The 24,093-nt window shown below is 42.8% G+C and overlaps 1 protein-coding gene across 4 annotated transcripts in view; it reads right to left on the reverse strand.

Moving 5' to 3' along the window:
* Positions 1-599: 599 nt before the first annotated feature.
* The window catches only part of lpp (LIM domain containing preferred translocation partner in lipoma), a 158,483-nt gene continuing 134,989 nt past the window's right edge, over positions 600-24,093 (reverse strand). For all 4 annotated transcript variants that reach the window (XM_069150858.1, XM_069150856.1, XM_069150857.1 and 1 more), the window contains 3 exons: positions 10,401-10,579; positions 7,733-7,853; positions 600-5,755 (listed from right to left, as the gene is read on the reverse strand). In XM_069150858.1, the coding sequence (XP_069006959.1) occupies positions 5,627-5,755; positions 7,733-7,853; positions 10,401-10,579 (429 nt within the window). In that variant the 3' untranslated portion in view covers positions 600-5,626. The remainder of the gene's footprint in view (positions 5,756-7,732; positions 7,854-10,400; positions 10,580-24,093) is intronic.

Below are 24,093 nucleotides of genomic sequence, written 5' to 3' on the forward strand. Positions count from 1 at the left end.
GATCCCAGCAGAACGCGTACTTCATAGCTGAGTGCATTTGCTGATCATGGTCACAAAAAAAAAAAAAAAAAAAAAAAGACTGCAGATATGTGCGTAATTAAACCGCTGTCCCTGATGAACACTCAAAGGACCATCGCGAGTGTAGGATTTCTATTAGGCAGGTGATTCCGGTTAGTCTAAAGAGCGGCTGGGGAGCGCAGCGAGAGGCGGGAAGAAATGAGTCGGAGCTGTGTAAGCGCGGGGCATTTGCTGCCACTGAAGGGCTTTTAAATGAGTCTTGAGGAGAGTGAAGTAGCCCTGGGTTTTACTTGTTGGGAATAAATCTCTTTCATCTGCAGGTACGCTGTGCAGGAGGTCACCGGCGGCTCTCGGGAGCACGAGGAGAAGACGGCGAGAAGGAGCTCATTACCTGTGCAACCCCATGGACCCGGGGCCAAGAGGGCAAGTGTTAACCAGCGGCGAGGGGGGGCGAAGGGATGGGGGGTGGGGGGGTCGCAGTCAGGGAGGGACGGGCCTGAATCAGAAAGTGAGGCGATTTCAATATTTTTTATATAATTGAAAACAAAATACTACAAAGACTAAAAGGAGGCAAGACGCGATGCTGTTGCAAAGCTTTTATTGAAGAGAGAGAAAAAAAACAAGACTACATCATGCCCGGTCCAAATATCAAGAACAGATGCTTCACTTTAACAACAGGCTTCATGGAGTGAGTTTCACACTCAACACCACTTAAAACTCCGCTGCTGCAGCCGTAAGCGCCACACCTGATGGAAACATCAGCGCTGGGCCAAACAAAGAGGATCTCCTTTATTTACTTTGGTAAAAACAAGTAAACAAGGCGAAATCTTAAGAGGCATGGCGAAATATGAAATACACAGCAACAGTATAGTGATTCAATACAGCTCAGCCAAAGGCACTTTTACAAACAAGGGCAGAACAAAGACAGTAGACAACACAAGTACACTGAACAAATAAAACACATCATCAAACAGTCTTCTTTTTATACTTGGAGCATCAAGCTTTTTTTTCAGAAGATTCATGTCATATATCTCCCTCAGAGGTGGGTGATGTGTCCAGAGACGGTCCATAAAAATACCCTCAATAGTAGAGTTTCATACAGCTTTGGCACCTGGACAGCCAACAGCAGAGGTTTAACTCTGCGCATGGACCAGACCAGGGTACGCTTTGGAGACAACATGTGCTAATAAGTCAATAGTAACACGCTGAAACATTTAACATTTGCCAAAACCAACCAAATGTCATTCATCACAATTCATTTAATTTGTTTACTGCTTGCGGAGCAGCTCGAAGCCCTTCATTTTCCAGGCTCATTTTATGTATGAACTAAATCAGGGTTCAGTATTAAAAGACCTAAACACTGATACCTAGGTGTAAACTTAACAACAAAAACAACTTACATAATCTTAAAAACAATAAGAATACATCTAACATCAACCCGGAAATACATAACCCCTACCCTTAATTTAAAAAGTTGGTAATGTCCTAGCAAACAGCTGTCCGGCAGTTATGGAGCAACATCAATATTTATTTGGCGTTGTGTTTCTGGCAAATATTAATTATTTCAATATTCACGGCTCTTTTAGCTTTGTTTTGTTGTTCTCACCTCTTGAATGAAATATCTGTGAACTGAAAGATGCTGAAATGCTCCGTACAGCCGAGTGCAACTGCAGAGACTGGTGGCAACTACTTGCTGATTTATTACCTTTCAAGTTACACTTGAAACAGTTATTTAACCTATTGTTAATATAAAATTATTGATTCGTGCAGCTTTACATTACTTCACATTGTGTGTATTGCAACAAAATTGCTTGAATTTGAACAGTAATGGTCTTTTTTAAAAAAAATTTTTATCAATGGCATAATATTCCCTTCACCAAACTGTAACAACAGCTTGTTTTACTGGCAAATAACTTCGTATCTCCTCAAATACGCACACCAACGTATGTCACACAAAAAAAGTAGGTTTGATTGTTAACTACGTTTACCAACTTCTTTAAAGAATTTCTGATGTCAAATGTCTTGAGTCAAAACAAAGAAGCTAAAGTGACATTAATTCTTCAAATTTAAACAATGATTGACCATAAAGGATGAACTTAAGTCTAGTGTCTCCAAATAGCTAAAAGAGTTTTGTGGCGCTTTTGAGTCTTTTTAAGACACATTAAAAAGTTGCATTTCAAGCAGCGGACTCGCCTCTTACTAAACTGTAAAGATGTCGTTGTCTTTCGGGTTTTTGTTTGTGACCGATGAACCGGCCGTGTGCGATGAGGCGCTTCAAATATTGATGGAAACATTCCTGAGGACATGGAGTTTAGGTTGCCTAACCTTTTGCAGATTCAGCCGTCGCTGCCTTCCTGCTTGAGGCATGTCAGCAAGTGGACAGATCAACCAGCGAGCCCCTTGTTCACGTTCAAATGCTCCTTTACATTTCAAATAGTAAGTTCTGTCTGTGTTTATGGAAAAAGTACATTCTAGAGAAACTGTAATGAAACTTCTCTTACCGTTCAGGGTTAACTTACTAACAGCCTTATTAGCACGGTTGTTTACAAAGTGTTACCCTGGTTTAAACATGGCCACAGTCACCTGGATCTGCTGTATCAGGACGTATTGATTCCGGCCGACACAGTAAGTGGGGATTTTGTATCACTTGGCAGTAAACACCACTTCATAAAGTGGGAGGAAAACAGTAAAGAGAAAAAAAGAGAATTATCTGAAAATTAAAAACTTTGTTCAAATATAACCATCCATACGCACAAGACATGTTTAAACGAGGCAGAGAGATGACTGTCTTGTAAAATGTGTCTGACTATAAAACTAATCCAGCTAATTAAGTGGAAAACAATTACTGCTACTTATTAATTAAATTAAAATACTTATTAATGAGTTGTTTAAAAGTACCATGTGGAGTTTCTTGTAAACAAATGAACATGTTTCAATGTGTGTCAGCAAAATGCAAACATGCTGAATTCCTTTTCGTTCTTATTAAACATTCACAAAGCTGAATGTTTGTACTCGTGATTTTTAAATCGATATTTGCTCGCTCGTCGTGCCCTTCGCTGCTCTTGTCGGCGTATTGCTGAGCTCTGTTGCACGGAATAGTGTGAAAATCAACTACAAACCAACGCGTGTCGTGTCTCCCGCAGGTTTGGTGACTCCGCCCATCTTGGACAGATAATGACATGTAAACCCCGTCAGTGGAAGAGACGCCAACTGACCACAAACAATTCAGCCTTTGTCATCATTTTGTGTCTCTTCTAGTCGTTGAGTGTCTCAATGCGGCTGTTTTGCATCACTTTGTCGCGGTTTTGTGGTTGTTTCGCATCTCTGTAGTTCCTTTGCACTCTGTTGTGGTTGTTTTATATCTCTTTGCAGTGGTTTTATATATGAAGGTAGTCATTTTGCATCTGTTCGTGATGTTTTTGCCTTTGTGGTGCTTTTGTGCCAATTTGTTTAGCATCGCTTGTATTTGTTTAGCATCTCTTTTTTAGTTGTTTTGCATCTCGTTGCAGTCTGTATTTCTTCAGCATCTACTAACTTGTCTTTGTTGTTGTCTCGTCATTTTGTATCACTGCATAATCATTCTGTGTCTTTGTATTGTTTTTTTGACACTTTGTGGTTGTTTTGTCTCATTTTATTGTTGCTTTGAATATCCGTGTCGTCATTTTGTGCCGCTTTGTCGTAATTTGGGCCATTTTACAAATTTTTCAACAATAAATATGAACAGTTTAACAATATTAACACATCACCAGGTGGGTGCACCTGGGTAGGCCAATCAGATTCCAAGGAGGGCCTCAACCTCACCTGGCAACCTCACTGGCTCCGCCTCTGAATGTGGGCCCATGTAGGCAGGACTCCATAAGATCTTTGCTCCATGTTGGAACTCGAGGTCAAAAACTCCACAGGGTACCTTTAATTCATCATCAGAACTTTTACTGCCAGTACTGCAGCAGTAATTATACTAAACTATCAGATTAAACCACTGGTCCATAATGCCTGGATTTACCAAATAATAAAATCAGTCATTTTTGGGAAACTCTCCTGGTCCCTTCTTTGTCCATCAACTTTAAAAAAAAACAACACTTAATATAAAAGGTGAGAGTCAATGATACACTCAATACTGACACACAGCATGGGGACGCACAAAGTCACACAGTACCAAAAGCATAGTTTGGATTAAAGGGTTACTCTAAGGACACTTATGCTTGAATCTGTACAGGTAAAATATTTCCTTATTCATAAAATTTATTATAAAGTGTCGATGCAATTAACATTAAAAATTGCATAGCCATGTCATGTTCCTTATCTGAGCCAGACTGCTTACAGTACAATCACTGATCTAATCTATGGAGTGGGAAATGGGGGAGAGTTACATCTGCGGGAAAAAATTATATAATTAAAGTCAAACCTAAGGCCGTGTAAATATATATGAATGGAGTTTCATGATTGTACTGCTCAACAGAAAGAAATCTACTGTGTACATGGAAGAATATAGAATTGGAAAGCACAAAGGAAATAATGTGTTAAAAGGCTGCTTGCATCCAAAAGCTGCCTATAGAGGAGTTTGTTCTTGACGGTGGGAGTTACCGTTTGTGCTTCCTGTGGTCCTAGTCAGTATGCCGTAAATAAGGTTGATTAAAAACGCACACAAAAGCGCACAGTTTAAATGCAATTCTTTGGTGTTTGTTTCTGCAGAGCTGTTTTGTCATCATAGTCTTCGGTGTGTAATCGTATAGCCATCTGTGTACTGTATGTGGGTTTACATTACAGAATGCAAATGCATGTTCTAAACAACATGTGGATTTTTCTAAACACTGCTGAAGCTACAGTCCTACACAGATCCATGCATGACTTCACCTGCAGGGTAGATGAGTCAAACGTTTGTACACGTTCTGGTGGAGTCGGGCTCCATTTTCAGATCACAAGAACCAGTCAGCGAGATGAATTTGGGAACGTGTGCATCCTGGCTGAAAGATGCACGAGGACTGATGGTGAATTATGATATGAGACTATAACACTGGGTGATGATGGATACTGTCACTGATGGATTTGAAGTGATTATTTAAAGCAGCAGTTCAACATTTCAGGAAATTTGCTTAAAGTGAGGCGGTCAGCTTAACATTTCTACGATGACAAAATATAATATGTTAATAACTAAGCCCGGTTTCAGTGAGCTTTAGAGGTGCTGGAAGACAGATTTGTTTATATGTTTGTTTCCCCATTCTTCCTATCTTTAACCTAAGCAATGCTAACGTGCTGCTAGCGGTAGTCATATGTCATATTTCACATACAGACATGAAAGTAACATTGATCTTCCCTTCTGGCTCTTAGCGAGGGAGCGTGTTAGTGTACTTGCCAAAATGTTGAACTATTCCTTTTACAACAAAAGACGTGAAGATTGTACCGAGTCAATAGTGTGATGCTATTTCTTGTTACTGATGGTGAGATATATATATATATATATATATATATATATATATATACTGTATATAGAGGGATATATAAATATATATGCTGAGAGGGATGCAGGCGTCTGTGGATGGGTATGATTGCAAGAGAAAGAGAGCGAGTGCTGGGTTATCACAGTGGAGGTGACCGAGCAGCAGGCTGTTCAGAGGTCAGTGGTTGCCTTGGCGGTGAGGGCCTGGATGCGGCTGGTGTTACAGTTTTTGCAAAGGACGTGTCCGTCGAGTGGGTAGCAGCCCTGGTTATCCCCCTCTGAGAGCAGAGCGCCACAGTCCTGCAGGACGCAGATACTCCGTTAGTCCAGAGACACAAACACAGGCGTTAGCCACACTCACCCATCGCACACGTTCATCCCCTCTCGGAGCTCTCGCTTTAAATGACACATTTACTGTCGTTTAAAAACCCAGCGAGCGTCAAGTTACAGATGGCTCTCTGGAGAAAAGCCGGTGTTGTGGTGTTCAGCCAGCTGGTGAGTCTGGAGGGAAACCACCAGTTAGTCCTGAGCAACTGTCTGAACACCCATTCATTTATGGGTTTGAACCCAGATTTTGGTGTTGAAGCTTTTTTTTCCCCCCATAAAGGTGTTCATAGTCAGAACAAACAGTTTTTCTAAGTATGATTAAAAAATGTGACTCTTCTTTTACAGATTTGAAGATAAATACATTCAGTCTTGTTTCTTCCCAGGAGTGGATCTCTTAACAGCACTGTACGATGTCGTAAAACTATTATGTTCTTTTAGCTGCACAAAGTTTAGGGTTTGTATTCATAACGGTTAAGATTTTACAGCACTTAAAAAGAAAGAGAACATGTCAAATGCTGTGGCGGGCCAGAACGAAGATGGTGCAGGCCAAACATGGCCCACGGGCCCCATATTGGTCTTCCCTGCCCTACTGCATTTGTCTTTTGTTTGTTTTGGGCTTATTTCCCTTTCAAAGGTTCTAATAAAAAGTCTGCATTTGTGTTTTAGACCTGTGTGCAGGTGAAACATTACTTTTGCAGATATATTTACAGATGATTGGTGCTTCGGTCTCGACTAAAATATGGAAGCAACTACCGGACGGACTGATGTCCAAAATGTTGTAAAAACCTTCACGGCCCCCTCAGGAGGAACTGTAATCATTGTAATCTTATAGTTTACGACATGTTCGTCTGTACATTACATTTCATTCATAAACTGCAGCACACTACGATGATAAACACGGGAAAGCATGTGTGCTTCAGTGTGAGGATGTTAAACTGCTGAGATTAGCTTTCAGCTCAACGCACTCAAACTAGCAGAACCTCACAAAGACTCTTGTGGCATCATTTGGGTGATTCATGTATTATATTTTACTGACTCTTTGGGATTTAGTGGAGTCAACGTGCTCTTCAGTATGACTTATCGTTACTTTGGCCCTTTTCAAAGGGCTTCACTTTGTCCCCAAAAAGGGTTGGAACAGACGGTTATTATCTATTGATCCTGGCTGCGATTGATTCAGTCTGGGAGCAGACTCACTCTTAATAATGAAGCTCACAAACACCTGAGTGATGAGTGTGTTTGTCTTTACATATAGGTTGTTGTGCTCTGTGGAGCTGACTGGCCAGTGCCTGATGAAGATCTCTGTTATAGACGTGTTGTCCGACTGCAGCCTTCACTTTGTGTTTCACCTGTAAAAATATCGGGGAGCTGTTCACTGTTCACAGGCTGACAAACACAAACACACATAATGCTGTGGCATTATTTTCTTACTGTCTGTGACACTGGCTTACGCTCCCAACCTTTCCCTTCCTCTGTCCACACACACAGAATTACAACTCCATCGACTCGCGGCTCCCCGGTGACAAAATTCTTCTCTTGTTGAGCCCCTTCAGCTGAACTAATCTGCTTTGCTTTCCTTTGACCTTTATGTCTGCCAAACGCTCTGTGTGCTCACGCTGGCACGGCTCTTTGACAATGTGACACGTTACTTCTCTTTTAGCCGGGCACGTAATGTCTCAGCGCTGCTTATCAACGAGGCGAGCGGCGGCTGACAGATTGGTTACTATGTAAGTCCGTGAACTTTGCAGAGGGGAGATGGGAAGCTATTTCCAGGCAAGTACGAGAGGGATGATTCACTTGTCTCGCCGCAAAGGTGACTCGGGGGACGGGCGAGTGCGCTTATGCCTCGCACCATCGTGCAGTAATGACTGTCATCTGGAGCTGTGCAACATGGTACATAACCGCCACGGCTAATTATAGGGAGCTCACGTACCGTGAGACACGAACACATACCTCGCAGCGGTAACACTGCACGTGGAAGTCACGGTCCAGGGCCACAATACGAACGGTCTCCTCCTGGCCCGGTGCCGGCATTATAGGCTCAGAGCACACACAGCAGCGGGGAGCGAACTTCCTGTGAGACACAACCGACAGCAACAGAAGAGAGCTCAGAACAACAACAAATATTATGACACAATGTGACAGTCAGTGACACAGTTTGTCATTCATAAAAGCTGAGAGTTCCCACTGTGGTGAGTTTTTTTTTTTTTTTTGACACAACAGTGACATTACCAGTGAATGTGTCTGTCACTTTCTGGGTTAACCTCTGAACCATCTGGTCAATAAAATGTACAAAAAGTTAGAAAAATACACATCAGAGCACCGGGTTAACTTGATTTTGTCCAACCAACAGTTCAAAACCCAAAGAAAATGATTTTGTCAAAATAAAATTAAGAAAAGCTGAATATTTTTGCTAAGGAGAGGCTGGAACTGGAATAAATGAATAAATGAAATAAAAAAATTTCCCCTCGGGGATTAATAAAGTATATACCTACCTACCTACCTACCTACCTAAATTGATCAATAACTTAAATGAACAAAAAATGATTTCCTCTCAATCAACTTTCCAAACGTTTTGGCTTGTGACCTTTAAACGAAGCCGTGTCCGTGTGGGATACCTCCTCATCACATTCGTACTGGTTCTGACCAGCGCAACCAAAAAGAGGTTTAGTTCCTTTGTTTTATCGGAAGAAATTCGCATAATACAGACATTTGTTGAGTTTTTATTCTATTTTCCTCTTCTGTAACTCATCTAGTCAACTATTTTAACAAATAAAAAGCATATTTTCTGTCAGTCAAATATCAAGATGGAAGTAAATAGAAAACTAGATTTGCTAAATATAGAGGGTCATTCAGAAACACCACAACAGACTCTTACAGTAACGTTTGCAGAACAAGCCTTCACATCAGTAACTCTGGAAATGCTTTCAGCAGGAAGAGGTCTGTCAAACAATAGACTGATGAGGATATGAAAACCCCGCTGAGAGTTTAGGTCCTGTAAAGTGACCAAAGGTCGGGGGCGGGGGGGGGGGGGCACTTCTTCTATTCTGCACACTCCTTCAGCGTCTGGGAATCAGGAAGTGAAGCGCCACGTGTCTTTGGGGAACCTCGACTGTACAGTATTAGCCAGGATATTTAAAAAAAAAAAAAAAAGAAGGAAAAAAAGCTCAGGCCCGGGCGTGACTATTCCTCGACACAAAGGGCTGCGCTGTTGAGGTCACACTTGTCATGTGGAATTAAACATCGGCCCAGTGCAGCTACTCCACAAAGCAACCAACAGCCGCGCTCACTCACACGAGCAGCCAGCTGTTTACTTCTGTTTCCTTTCTGGTCACTGAGTAAAGGAACATTTCTGGTAAGGTGGCGGTTATGCAATCAGTGAAGTGTGACACAATGACAGGAATGTACTATTACATTACATTTATGTCTACATCTCGACATCACTGAACTTGTGAAATTGTTTGCAGTATTTCCCATAAAGGAAGCCCAAAGATCCGGTACGGGTGAGCTTTAAATGAAACTCAATTTATAAAGTCACAGAGGAATTTTTAAAGCAGCACAAGTCAGATATTTTTGGCCCCTTGGGTAGCAACAAAACAAACCATAAACACATCACAGATATTCTCCTCATGAAGTCTTTACAGAGCCGTTTACACTTCCAGCTGGTATGAAGCAACATTCGTTTGTAGGAATGCTTCCCAGTGCACACTAGCTAGCAGCCAACTTCTGTCTGTCTTCGGTTTGTGCTGGGACTAATAAATACAGGACATTTATCAAAGGTTTTCCACTGAAAGCAGCTGCGGCTCGAACACCAAAAATGAGCTGAAAAAAAGCAAAAACGCTCCACGGATCTGGAACGAGTGGATGATTCACCGTGTGCTTTTCACTTTGAGCAACACTTCATATGCGAGATGAAATAAAAACTTCCCGAAATGTTTTGGCCCGACTTATTTAATGGTAGACGTCGCGACTGCAAGCCACTCGCATCGATCGAAGGCCTGTTGAGTTTACATACTGGAGCGTGCTAACACAGCTGGGCTTGAAGGAGCAGTAGCTTGGAGCTCCTGCAGTTACAACAGGTGACTGTTTACATGCAGTTGGAACTGAAAAAGAAAATCAAGGCATTTCTTCGTATGGATGAAACAGTGGCTTGAATCTGGTCCAACAAAAACAGTACATAAATGATTTTTTTTTTTTTAGTCTATCTCGGGCTTTGACATTGGAAAAGAAATTCCAATATTCTTTTACATATAAACTCAAATATTTGCTCTTCTTGCAGATCCGACAACTGCCGAGAAAATTTCCAAACGGCTGGATGTTTCACATTTTAGCGAGCTGCTAACGTTGTCTGCTGGATGTTTGGTTCATCTGGGGTTCCTGCTTGATGAATACAGCTGCCTGTCGCTATAGAGCGGGATAGATGAGAGAAGATCAAATTGCTGGCTGTAAAACCAAAACCAAAAGCTGAAAGACACAAAAATAAAATGTAGTGGAGCTGAGGGCAACTGCAGAGTCAGGTGATAATTCTTTGTAGGTTTGTCTTCATGATGGACATCTTGCACATCATACCGTCCTGTTAAAATACAAGTATTTAAACCTGATGAAAACCTCCGGTACATACTTGTGGAAGTCCTCGATGCAGTGGATGTGGTTGGAAGCGTCCACGGTGAACGGGATGCCGTCCAGGCTGCGATGACACACCACGCAGGTGAAGCAGTGAGGGTGGTAGGCTTTCCCTGTAGCCCGCAGGATGCGCTCCATGATGGGCTTACTGCAGATGGTGCAGGTCTCAAGGGTGTTCTGCAGACACAAACACCCACATGATTACACAACAAACCTGATGATAAATGTAGTGATTTGGATGATTCATTTCTAGTGGGCCTTTAAGCACTTGCTGAAAATTAGCTAATGAATTTGAACCAGCACGAGAACTCAAGAAAGGTTTTTTTTTCCTGCTTTCGCAGCTCGTGATTTGAAACTTCCTGCCGCCAGTGTTAGTCTTCAAGTGTTTCGGCTCCCCTGTGTTCAAATAAATCCACGCTCAGGACCTTTAGCTCGGCTGTCCTCAAATGCCTCTGAAGCTGAAGGAATCTGATTAGCACTCCTCTCCAAACACAAACAGTCATTTTTCAGCCGCCCTCACCCATCCTCCATCCTCCCATATGCAAGAGTGTGAGCAGTAAATATTTCCACTTTGTGATGACTGCAGGTTTTCTGCAGCCAGGCGACTGGGCAGGCGGCCCGCGGTGGGGTGGGGGTGGGAGGTAGGGGGGAGGGGGGGGGACGTGGCGGCCGCCCGCTTCTGACTTATCTGTGGCATCTCTCTTCTTAATATCTGCCGGGATACGCCATTTGTTATTTCAATATTTCATAAATAACGACTGCCTCTCTAAACAGCAATGCAATTACAGCGGGATGGATATATCATGCGCTGGGGATCGATGTGCGGCCTGATGCGGCTGAGCTGATGGGCCCCGCTGTCGCTGCTTCTTCTTGCTCAGGCATTTCCTGGATCTCTGTTGTCCCCCCCCCCCCCCCCCTGCGCTTGGCTGGGCTAAAGCGTGCATGGTTCAGCTGTTCCCATTGGCTCCCACTGTAGTAGCAAGCTACCTCAGTGTTTCCAAACACAGCTCGGGGTGTGTAGCAACACTGCGCTGTGTCATCGGCTGCCTCCCAGATGCACCGCCGGGCTGTGCCGTTTAAAATGACACTTCTGTGACCGCTCAGCCGAGGTAAACTCCCGACCATCCCCTGTCCGGCTGCACAGCACATGTGCTGGCATTTATAGTCTGCATGCTAATGAGCCAAGAAGCTTTAAAAAAAAAAAAAAAAAAGAGAGAAAAAGGATGAGGTTTGTTAAAAACTGCAACTGCACACAACAGCTCCTTAAATGATTCTCACAACACGATGGTGTGCCACTGGAGGGTGAGAGGGCAAGAGAGGAGAGAAGCTGATGTATAACTCCAGGCTGGAAAAAAGTGGTTTGAAAAACGGCCGTTTCTTCAAAGCACTCCTGGAGAGGCATTATTTCATGAAAAGCAATGTGTGCAGACAAGCTCCCCATCCTTTTTTTTTTTTTTTTTTTTTCCCTTCTTTCCCCTCCAAGACGGTAATAGAAATAAACATTATTCCCAGGGCAACATTTGTGTATAAACAATGTCCATATTGCAATCCTTCTCGATCCTGGAAGTGGAATAAAGCCTTTAATGAGCTCGCTGCTCTGAGCCCTTGAGGTTTGCCTCACGCAGGCACACAGAGGCAGAGAGAGGTAGAGGTGGAGGGGTGGGGGGGGTGGGGGGGATATATTTGCAACCTGAGAATTGGAGTGAGATAGCAGGGCCAAACATCACCAAACCATCCTCAAATCTTACTCATCTGTCTGCATTTCTACTTACTTATTCTCATCTGCCCTTCATGTGGGAATACCTTGCCCTTGTTTAGCTTAACTAGAGCATATGATTTCACAGCACACAGTTCCTCCGGGCCATTGTAATGAGTACAGTACTCAAAAGACAAAATTTCTCTCTGATGGTGAGATTCTATGACCTCAATTCATTCACTCCGCTCAGCCGCTGTTGTTTTTTCCACTCGCTCGTGACTCCTTCTATTTGGGATTAGGTAACATATATTAGGCCAGTTACACAAACCGAGGTCTAATGTCAAAACAGAGCCTGTACATGGGCTGTGGTCGGCGCTCGGGCACAACTCCCACAGACAGCTGAGGGAATTTATGCATAAATCGCTTCATGCCCTCTCTGGCAGACATCAGGGCCTTTGCAGTTTGCCACTAGAGGGCTGTATATGTCTGCAGATGTCCGGGTTCTGCTTTTCCCTTGACTAAACGTGATGTATTCAAGCATATGTACACCCCCCCCCCCCCACCCCCTCTTCCTCATACATTTCTCTAAGTGTTTGCCCAGAAGGCTAAACAAATGTCTAGGCAGATGAGGTAAAGTGAATTTAGGTCAGACAGCCTCTTGCTGAACCGAGGGGTGAGTGGAGTGCGTTAAAGTCAATTGTGGCCCCTTTTTCATTGTGAGTCTCCTTCTGCTGCAAAGTGCTGTCATTAAACACCGAACGAGCTCGCACAGTCCGGCGCAGCTTCGCACTGTTTAGCAACCAGCTCCCAAACTACGTTTGACACATCTGTCTGTTAGAATGAGGAGTGTGATGGCAAACAAAGCATGTAGCAGGGAGTTAAGAGGTCCAATGTGCTGCGCTCTGAACACGAAACTCAGGCCCGACACAGTGAGAGTGACACACACACACAGTCAGTCACACGAGACAGAAATATACTGAGAAGTCTTTCAGCCGAAAACTGAGTTCCTTGTTGCAAAACCGCAAATAGAGTGAAACTGTTTTCCTCTTCAAATCAGCTTGTAAATTGTAACTTTATTGGATCAAATGACATTTATAAAATTAAATTAAAAACTCTTTGAAATATTCGAGTAAACCAACTATGTTTTTTAAGCCCAGAGTTAATATGAAGGAATAGATGAGAATTATGCCTCAATTAATCAGCCTGGGATATAAAACATTAGAAAATATTTAGAAATGTACAACATCATTTTCAACTAAGTCTAAAAGAACCAGTTATATTCATGCATGTAACAAATCCTCACATTGAGAAGTCAGAAGCATCAAACAGACTCTCACCCTGAGGGGTCAAGAATTTAACCACGCTGCGCGGTCGCTAACTCTCAATGCTAAACACAGACACAGGTGAAACAACGCCGGAACAAAGACATGTTTCCCGTGTTTGCAGATGAAATAGTAAACAGTTGGAAATCTGCCGTGGCATATTGCTAAAGCTCCACCGTCTCCTCCGACCGTATTCACACAGATTTTACACCTATCTGCTCTGTTTTTCACGGGGCCAAGCGGGCCTGACAGGAGGCAGGCTGGAGTTCAGGCAGACCGCACGCGATTTATGACCTGGCACGCTGAACTCAGAGCGGGCCAAATTTACAGATGATCAGATTGTGTGTGTGTGCGTGTGTGTGTGTGTGTGTGTGTGTGTGTGTGTGTGCGTGCGTGCGTGTCCAGACCCTCACTGGATGTGCTGGCCGGTGCCAGGCAATGCTGTGTGAATTAACTACACCCTGCTGAAGGTAGCTCAAAGATATCTAACAGGAGCTTGTAGGAGAGGTGGATTAGAGCATCGCTGCTGCTGCTGCTGCTGTCTGGTTTCATTTCGAGTGAATAAGGGATACTGACTTGTTGGTGAACTATGAGTCAAATCACTGAGCCTCCTACTTCCCGAGGGAAGGTGTCTGCTGACTTAATGAACCTCGACAAGCAGCTTCTCTTTCTTATCCTGTTTAATATGGGTCGATCAAGCTGGACAGCAGGACATCCTTTTATCAAAAACATGTCAGTATACAATGTAATCTCATCTAACACCATAAACTATGACTTAACAAGAATAGTTTAAAATTTGGGAAAATACACTTATTTGCTTCCATGTGAAGATGGACATTGACCACAGTAACAACAGAGACGTCTCCAAAAGGGTTGACAGATGTGATTATCAATATTTAATCCACGGAGGTTTTACATTTGGAAAACTTTCCGTGGAGGTAGAAAAGTCTATGAGCAAAGCAGGGTGGTGGGGGCGGGGCTAGTGGAGGTGCAGTGGGACACACAACACGGAGGCAAACATGGATGCTTAAAAACTTGTTTTTAGATTCGTGTGCCCACAAGTAATAGATATTCACATGTTTGGGTGCTGTCTTTTATTATGGTCTCCAGTTTTTTTTGTTTTTTTTAAAGAAATAATGCACATACAAGACTTTCCCTGGCCAACAACTCCCTTCCTGTTGGCTCCTACGCACATGAATGAAATATTTTCACAATATAACTCTTTCAAATGTTAATGAACTGGATGGATCAAACATTGGTGATGAGAGGTGTGATTTCAGAAGTGACTCAGACGTAATTACAGTTCCACAGCAACTTTTCTAATGATGTGATCCAGTGTGCGTCTCAAGATGCCGATGTTGGTTTTATTTCAGATTAAACAACTCATTTTTGAGTGTGTTTCAGTGCTATGAGTTAGATTTTACTACTTTTGGTACATGGAAGCTGTTTCCATCTGTTTCTGGTCTTTATGCTAAGCTAAGCTGGCTGGCTGCTGATTGTTTGACACAGATATGAGAATAACATAAATGTTTTAATTTTAGTCATTACAAGCAAAAAAAGGCATATTATTCCTTTAAACATGGCGACTATAAATATTGTTCTGACAATCTCAACACTAAGACACGTTTTGTTTCAAAATGTTACCTTCCATCTTTTATTGTGAAAAATCCTGCCATAGCTGCTGCTGATTAGTCGGGAGGAAAATATAAAATTGGTTAATACCCAGTTAACCTTCATTAAGATGATTTTAACTCAATGTCTTTCAGATGTTTTTAGTCAGTCAGTGTCGATCTGTTTGCACCTGAAACAATTATTAGTTGATCAGAGAAAAGTTATCTGCTACTATTTTGAAAATCCATAAATTGTTTTGGTCATTTTTCTAGTAAAAAAAAACAACATTTCCATTTTCCAGTCTCTTAAACTTAATCTTTGTCATGTATCAGTGTAAAGTGAATATTTGTAAGTTTTGGACATTTCAAGATGTCTTTTACACCTATTGATTTATTTTTTAAAAAATACTATGAAGGTTAACTAATAATGAAACTCTTTTTCTTGACTACACCATCCCCATTCAGCTGTCATTTAAAACTCCACGCAACAGGATTTAATTTTTCTATCTCGGACTATGAATTCCAAAAGGTCAAAGGTCAACACCAAAAAAAGCTCTAAACGCTTAATATCTTTGTATGCCTTGTTATCTGAAGTGGTTTTAGGAGGAAGAAGCCCAGCTACCTCACTCACAGCTGACTTGGCACCAGCTTCTGTTCATACATATTTAAAGAGCAGATTTGGCAAAACCGTCTCCGTGTTAGTGTTTACAGACATCGATGCTGCTCAGTGAATCCTCATCTTTGGATGCCCGAGACAGTCTGAAAAAAACGCAGCTGACGTATTAAACGGACAGCGATTAAAGAAGTGTGGGAGCCACCTTGAGTCCGTTCACAAAGCAGCAGACAGGATTTTCACGTTCCGGGGTTAAAGGGTGCGTTTTTACATTCTGAAGCCAAATCATGGCGGCGGCGGCGGCCAGTAGAAAATGCCAGAAATCTGCTTTAGTCGAGGGAGGCTGGGAGCTCATTTCCATCTCCACACATTTGCGGAGGGATTGTGGGAGCACCACCCTTCCCTGATCTGTGGTCTGCTCAGGCCGCAGAGGTGGAGAGGTCTGTGTGGAGCTGTCTCTGGGTGGTGTGTGTGTGTGTGTGTGTGTGTGTGTGTGTGTGTGTGTGTGTGTGTGTGTGTGTGTGTGTGTGTGTGCGTGCAGTGGAATCTCCTTTCAGCTGGTTGAGTTCAGTGATCGTGATCATCTCTCCGCCTCATCCTGAGAAGGTTAATAAGTGAGCAGCCCTCTGCCTCGTCCCGCCGCCCTGCGGTCCGGCTCTCCCCCCCCTGACACCGTCTCATCCGCAGCCCTTGACATTCAACTTCCATTTACTTTTATATCTGTGATTTCTGCCCAGCGAGCAGCCCTGGCATCTTTTACTCCGTCCATCTGTCTGAGCAGTTTCGAAGCATCGGGCCTGCGATCGTGAGCATATGAAGATATATTAACGTGACTTGACTCCTTTACAAAACCCTGTCATTTATAAGCGCGTTATGTAAATCACCCACTCGTATCCTCGCCGCTGCCTGGCTGCAGATGACTGAGGTGTGCGTGTTTTTTTTTTTGTTTACGTGTGGGTGTGAGTGAGCATGTCACCCAGTGGAAAGTGATTCTCCTAATGGTTTTCTAACTCAGAGGATCAGTGACCTTAAAAGTATCAGCTGTGTAATTCACAGATGGAGCGATTGTGACACTCATCTGTGTGCACGCCAGTCAGTAAGGACGAGTGCGCACCCGAGGTTTCGGTGTCTCTGACCTGGAACGGCCCTGCTTCCTCTGAGGTCTGTCGCGCTCAGTCTGTCTGTCAGTGTAATAAATTTACGCTGCGTTATAAATGGCCAGCACGTGCAGGAATGGGGTGGCATCCGGCCAAAGCCTCCTATGCTGATTTGTGTGTTTTGTACAACCAGTTTCTATCGCTGCTTGGACAGTCTCAGCAGCCCCTGAGAGCCTGTTTTCACCAGCAAGCCTGCGCAGGTTTCACTTCCCCCTTTCAGAACAAGAGTTTTGACAAACTTACGAAACAGCACATGTCCACTGAGATTTACATTTTCATACATCCCATTACACTTAGCCGTGCGGCTTTATTCGTTCTCACAGATTTCTTATTTTAGCTGCGTGGTAACGTCAAGCTCCAACCAACATGAAGGGACAGGGCCGACACGCAGCTCATGCACTGCTCAGGCCTTTCTTCAAAGAATAAAAGGTGGCATCGGGGGCCCTGATCTCTCTCTCCGGCTCAGGCAAAGTGGCCGGCCCGCCTGTCTGCCTCTCTGCCTTAAATTCAGCTCCGCAGCAGAATGTGACCCCTCTGGACTTTGGGCAATGTCTCCTGCTCTGGTTACAGAGAGAAACTGACAAAGACCCCGGCAGTACCGCTCATGCCATGAGTTAGAGTGACATTGTGGTGGGTCAGCACTGGGTCACGGATATTTTTCTCTCCTGCTTGCTCCTTGGGGCTCGAAGTGTGTGTGTGTGTGTGTGTGTGTGTGTGTGTGTGTGTGTGTGTGTGTGTGTGTGTGTGTGTGTGGGTGTGGGTTCAGAGGGCCCGGTACATGGACTCACTCTCTGGTCTCTTGTCCAAGCCGAGTATTCTAATAACAACACTCGTTCATTCACTTGCTTGCAACGCATCGGACGGCTGCATTTCCTGTAGCGCGGGTCAGTAATAAGAAATAATGACCTGCTTGAATGTAGCGGGCTCACACCCTCTTGTACAGCCCAATTATACACACACATAATTGTCTTGGCAAGTCTGGAGACGCACTAAGATGTGAAATCCTATTCATGCAAGTGCTATCTAATTGGCTCACTCCTTTGAGGAATTAGACCGAGTTAATCATGTCTGAATATACAGAACTCAATTAGAACTCTGCAAGCTAATGCAGACAGCCATGAATATTTGATGACGCAGTCAGCAGAAAGCTCAACCTCCGTGTGTTCGCGAGCGCACTTCAGACGACGAGTCGAAGCAGGGTGGGTGTGTACCTGCCTCCGCTTGCCCGCCGCGTGCCAACTCTCTCGGCGTGAGCAGCATCGCCACGGTGACGAGCACACGGGGATACCTGAACTCACCGCTTGCTAGCTGAGAGCCCCTGGATGTGGCTACCTGGATATCCATCATAGAGGAGTGACAGGTGTGTGGGTGGTGCGCAGTCATTTCTAATTAGAGCCATATTACTGTCGTGGAAGCTGCATTGTGAACTTTCCTCTCCCATGTTGTGCTGTTTATATCGCTGTGACTGCATGCGAGCGCGGAGATGATCCTCTGTGATTGGACGTATTGTTTCCAATATCCCCTCTCTCAATGACAGCAGCGGCTTTGGGGGAGTTCTTAGGGATATCCCATTGTTGGTTGGGGAGAGCCTGATGATATGATGTGCTGTGGAGGACATCCATCACCAGAGGCCCCAATACAGCTGGCACTGGGCCTGTCGCCTCTGGGTGCTGTGACAGCCTCAGACATGTCCCTTTTATATCAGGATGGTTTGGTGATGGTGCTTCGTTTGAGCTCGCTGTGGCAGCAAAATTCAGAAAGCACAATACAACATCAGTATGAGATGAACTCAAGGAGCCCGTGACTGACACCACCGGTCACGATTCAAATGTGTTCATTTCAGTTGAGGTTGATGTTCAATTCACTTCAAAAAGGTGGATATTGTTTGGATATTTTTCATATAATTAAATTCAGTGTTAAGGCTTGGTTTGTCAAGTTTACATTCCCACTAAAATCTCTTGAGCTGCGTTTTCACCAGAGGTCGCCTGAACTTTTAATTCTTCGTGTTAGTGTCAAAAACTTTCTACAGGTTCATTCGGTTCTCGGCTATCTGATTTCTACAGTGACCTAAAGCCCTTGAAGGTTCGGCAAACAAGCGAGTGACCCCTTACTATATTATTTTTGTTGTTATTGTTGTTGTGTCAAAACACTATAAACAAAATCTGAAATAAACTTGTTTGGATTTGAAGTTTTTTTTTTTATAAAAACAACAGTTGAAAAAAAAAAAACATGGTAGTATTCAACCAGTAGACAACAGTGCAAGACCCAAACTGAGAGTTTCAGAACCTTCAGAAAGTGACTGGAAAAACTGGAAGTAAGAGGTGTTGAGTGAGACATGACTGATGGACATCATGCTGGTTTTATCCCGTGAGTCTGTTGTTTGCTGCACGTCATTTCAGTTAGTGAAAAATTCTTTGTTTGGTGCTAACCACACCTCCGACTATCTGAGACTGCCATTATTTCAATACGGCCTTTTATATAAGTTGTTCATCTGCTTATTTTAGGTAATTGTGTCAAATGTTTATCTCTTACTTTTTAATTATCTCTAATATTTAGCCCCTCATAGATTTAGAGAATTGATGTATTTTATTTCAACTTCTCTGCTCGCTTGCTCACGCACTCTATTTTTGATTTTAAAAAGTAAATTTTTCTGTCATTATTCAGGCAAAAATTGCTGATTGATTTATTTAAATTTAAAATGAATAAAAATCAATAGTAGGTGCAGCAACTGAATGGGTTCTTGAAACAAGCTTTAGAAACAAGGAGTTATTGTTTTTTTTTCTACTTATTGAGAAGCTCTACTGTCACTGTTCGTGTTGACTCTTGCATTAGACACTTTCAAAATAAAAGTGATAAAGTTATTTTTGGTGTTTATTGTGTCACAAAACTGAGACACTTACTCATTTATGTAAATTGACTTTGGTGAACTTTTAAAAACAATTTTGAAATGAGTCTGGTGTTTACTGAACATGTGGCTAATGCAGACTTATTTATCTTCTTAGGAACGATATCATGCAATACTTGTTCTCTTCTCACAATCTTAGCGGTGGCAGTAAGCAGAAGGGAAGCAGAGAAAAGACCAAACAGTTTACAAGTTTAGAAGTAAAATGTTTGCACTACAGAAACGTTATAGGTTATAAAATTCAGTCCAACAACAAAAAAAAGTTTTTGTTAAAAAGCAGTCCTGGTTGATGATATAAATTCAGATTGAGTTAGTGGAGAAAGTGGGTCTGCATGAAAAAATACAAAAAAGTCCCTCTTCTGGCATTAATAAAATCTTTACAAACAATTGTCTGTTCATCAAAACAACATATTTGGAAATTTGTTCAGAGACATTTTTTTCCCAATGCCCTAAAGTGGCTGAGATGTAACTCTACACCTTCGCCTTCATTCTGTATGCACAGAACTATGAATATACAAATAGGCCACTCATTCATCTGGACGTAACTTCGGGGTCTATAAAATGAGGCCGTCACGGAAGTGCCTCAAGCTGCAATATCATCGAGTGGCTCCAAAAAGCCTCCTGCTTCACAAGACTCCCATTAAATGTAAGTTAACAAATATTTTCCACGAGTTGTTTCGGTGTTGTTGGCTAAAGTCGGTCCTTCACATTGGTTTTCTCGCAGTCCATCTGAAAATAATTCCGTCATTAATTATAAAATAAGCTTAAAAAAGCCGTGTTTTTGGGGGCGTGTCTGTTTGATTGACAGGCCTGTGGTGCAGTCAAGTTACAGCTTTCGGTGGGCGGGACGTAGTATCGCCAGGTTTCCAATCAGATTGAGTCAGATTCCCCGCTCACTCCCGCCAGCTCTTCAAAAATGCTCACTAACGGCTTCAAATAGCTCAGAATTAACAAGATGTCGCCGGCCAATATCCAAACTCAAGGCTTCACAACAGCAGTTTGCAAACAAATGGGTGATGTCACTGTTGTTTGCTGCTTAATCTCCACCCACCCCTCCACCCATGATGATATGAAAAGCCCCGCCCTGCAGGGTGACGAGATTGGCCCTTCAGATATGTGACGTATGAAACCCTGACTGAATCCTTTTTTATTTTAGACCGTCAGCGGTACACCACAGTTCCAAAGCTCAGTCATGGTGTTGGCTGCTTATTTCAGTCATGATATGTCTTCTGGCATAAACAAAATGCCACTTGGTGATGTTCACAAGGTTAAAAACCAAAATTTCATTGGAGGAGGTCTTCAGGCTTTTAAAAAGGCAACATAAAAGGGCGACCAGCGAGGGGTGACTTGACTACTTTCCAAGACAGACAAACAGACACAGAGGGTAAAAGCTCATCAGTCAATCATGAAAGTTTCCTGGTGACTGGCAGGTCAGGGCTGCTGGGATCACTTTCTCCTTTACAATAGCAGAATGGGAAATCTTCCATTCAGCGCGTTGCCAATGAACCCGAAGCCCATTTATTTAAAATAACAGAGCCTTGGTACAACACCAGATAATGAGCGTAATTACATTCAAGCAAGTTGGCGTCCGTGACCTTGGTGGGCTCTGAAATTCTGTCAAAAGAGGCAGAAATAGATTAAGGTTTTTGTGTAGGCAAATCCCTATCTCTTTATTACTGCTCTTTCAATATGAAGCTCTCCTCCTGACGTGACCTTGCGTTACTTGCATCAGCCTCATTACAGTACACCTAAACCGGCTGCACTTTGGATGATCTACATTCATTGGGAGTGGTGGTATAAACAGCAAAGTGGGGTTGTGATGCCGTCTCAGTCAGGGAACAGAGCATTGTCTGCGACACTTTTACTATTCACCGGTGTCGGTTAAGCAGGTTGAATGGGTCTGTTTACCAGCAGAGAACCAGAGGCGAAGGGCGGCTCAAGAGCCTTTATAAAGTAAATTAACTGGGCCAAAATTTGGCTGTGGGAATGTTGCAGCCAAGATATGGCCGACAATGAATGGACTTAAGAACAGTAGGCATGGTAACCTGTGTAAGCAATTAACCTCGGCGACACAGACTCCCATTGCTGAAATGCTTCAAAGACTAGCTGAGATATCAGATATGTGAAGAGTCCCTGTTGCTCTCAGCTCCGTCAGCTAATACGCTCTTATGGTTCGAGGCACACTTCCTAAAGTGAAAGGAGAAAGAAAAAGAGCCTGGATTTCTAAGACTACACTCTCAAATAGAAATGCTGCCTTCTATCATCCCAGTGACTGAGAACATTTGTGGCTTGAACTCTCTAGAAGGTATAATGACAGCGAGAAATACATGAAAAAAGCAGCTTGTAGATCTGTGCAGCCAAACAAACTCACACTGTTTTTCTTCCCTTGCAATAATTCAAAATGATACACTAACAAATAAATGTGGAAAATGGCCACTGTCATATTCCGTGGACGCGTTTTGATGGACACCGACGAAGACATTGTGTTCCCTGTGACTGCTTCACAATAAAGGCCACGTTATGATTTGACACTTCAAAGCTTGTCATTTAACTTGCAGCTGCAGGACATGTCGGGTCAGCATCGGAATAGAAGAAGAGACAACAGTGAGGCTGGAGTCAGGGGGATAAAATGGGAAAAAAGGATAACAATGCTTGATTAGAAGAAGCATTGTTACAAGTGGATTTCTCATACAGGGATCGCAGAATCCGCCCCAAATAAGTGAAGAAGAGTATATAGAGAAATATACATATACAAAAAAAAACATCTGTCTATACCTGTCTAGTTTCAAAAGGGTTGTGAGCTCATGAACATCTTATGGTTTTAACTTAATGTTCACAACAAATGTGCCACAGAGAGCATTGCAATCAAATGTGATGTAATCTGAACACATGATGTGTAACGGTGTGCCCACAAACACGCTGAGTGTACGTGTGGCCTCTCCAACGACAGCACTTCTCCTCTGAAGTGAAACACTCTTCCTAAACCTTTTACCTCTGATTGCACTCAGCCAGTGTTACCTAACAATGAATCTTTCAATGTAACCGAAACTCGAAGTTTTCAACTTCCTGCACCTTAATGTGCATTTAACTGCAGGATAATGGATTCAATTAACAAGATTAAGTTAGATATCTGTGGTTATGATTTTATACATAGTTAAGTGTTGAACAAAAAAACCCAGTCCTCAGGTTTGTGGTCAACATGTGGAAATGGACTGTAAATCAGAAATGTGTTTTCATATAAGTCCTCATTTTACCAGAGATCTGGTTAAGCTGCCTGGTTCTGATGGAGAAAACACGTTTTTTGTTTTGCTGTCAGATCCTACAGCTGCTAAGAGCGCTATATAACAATGACTATGAGTGAGAAATATTGTTATAATTTCTTGTGTCACGTTTTTTTTTTTTTTTTATCCAGCTTTGTGAGTTTGTGATTATTGTTCCAGTTTGCAGAAAACATACAGCCCGTATGGATGTACAGAAAAACATGTCCTATGAGAGCTTTCTTGAAGATCACTTAGTGGCTCTGAAGCTCAAAACTGCTCTCAGTCACAGTGATGGACATCTTGCTGGGAGGTGTTTGCACACACTTTCACTCTCATGTGTGCAAATACTGAGCGGGGGAAGCTGGGGGACACCTCAGGCTCAGATACATCAGACAAGAAGAAGAAGAAAAAAAAACAGGCAAAAGGCAATGCCGATGTTGTCACATTAACACGATTATGAATCACTCCATGCAAAATGAGACATTAATTGAGCAGCTGGAGAGTTTATCAGCATCACTGTGTATTCAAATAGGCAGCGATAAGTCGTCTGTGGAGGCCAGCCAGGGAAGTGCCGCGGACAAAGGCCAATTGCTGCCCTGCAGTTTGTGGGCCAGTGGTGTGACTGAGGTGGGTTAGAGACAGATAGCGGGCTGTAAAATCAGGAAGTCGATAACAGGTACGGGTGAGTTTCTGTACATTACTAAAAAGGAATAAATAACATCTAGGCAAACAGTTTGAATGAGGCAAATCTCTGTGCGGAAGAGAAGCATCAAACAGCAGTATTGTTCCACAGAATATGTAAAGTCCCGGCTCAGATAAGGCCACTGCTGATCGCCTACTTTGATACCTGGCAGAAAACTTTGTTGGATGGCAATCAGCGTGCAAAATGTATTCCTGCAATTCCTGGCAAAGGGATTAATGGAGTTTTGCATAATATTATAGAGATTCTACACACAGTGAGTGTCCTGAGGCACCTGTTATACCTGTAAGATATTCTACATCAAATGGGATATGCTGCCATGGGGTGTTGGAAAAATCTATTTCACACTTAGAGTTCATAGTATATGGGATAAAAACATTTTTAAAAATGCAAAAGAAGTTTCCAGTTTTCAAGATAACTATAAGAGTTAT

This window comes from Embiotoca jacksoni, unplaced genomic scaffold (genome assembly GCF_022577435.1).
Source record: "Embiotoca jacksoni isolate LCO1_2020_lvr unplaced genomic scaffold, fEmbJac1.0.p SCAF_16, whole genome shotgun sequence".
In the NCBI taxonomy this organism is placed as follows: domain Eukaryota; kingdom Metazoa; phylum Chordata; class Actinopteri; family Embiotocidae; genus Embiotoca; species Embiotoca jacksoni.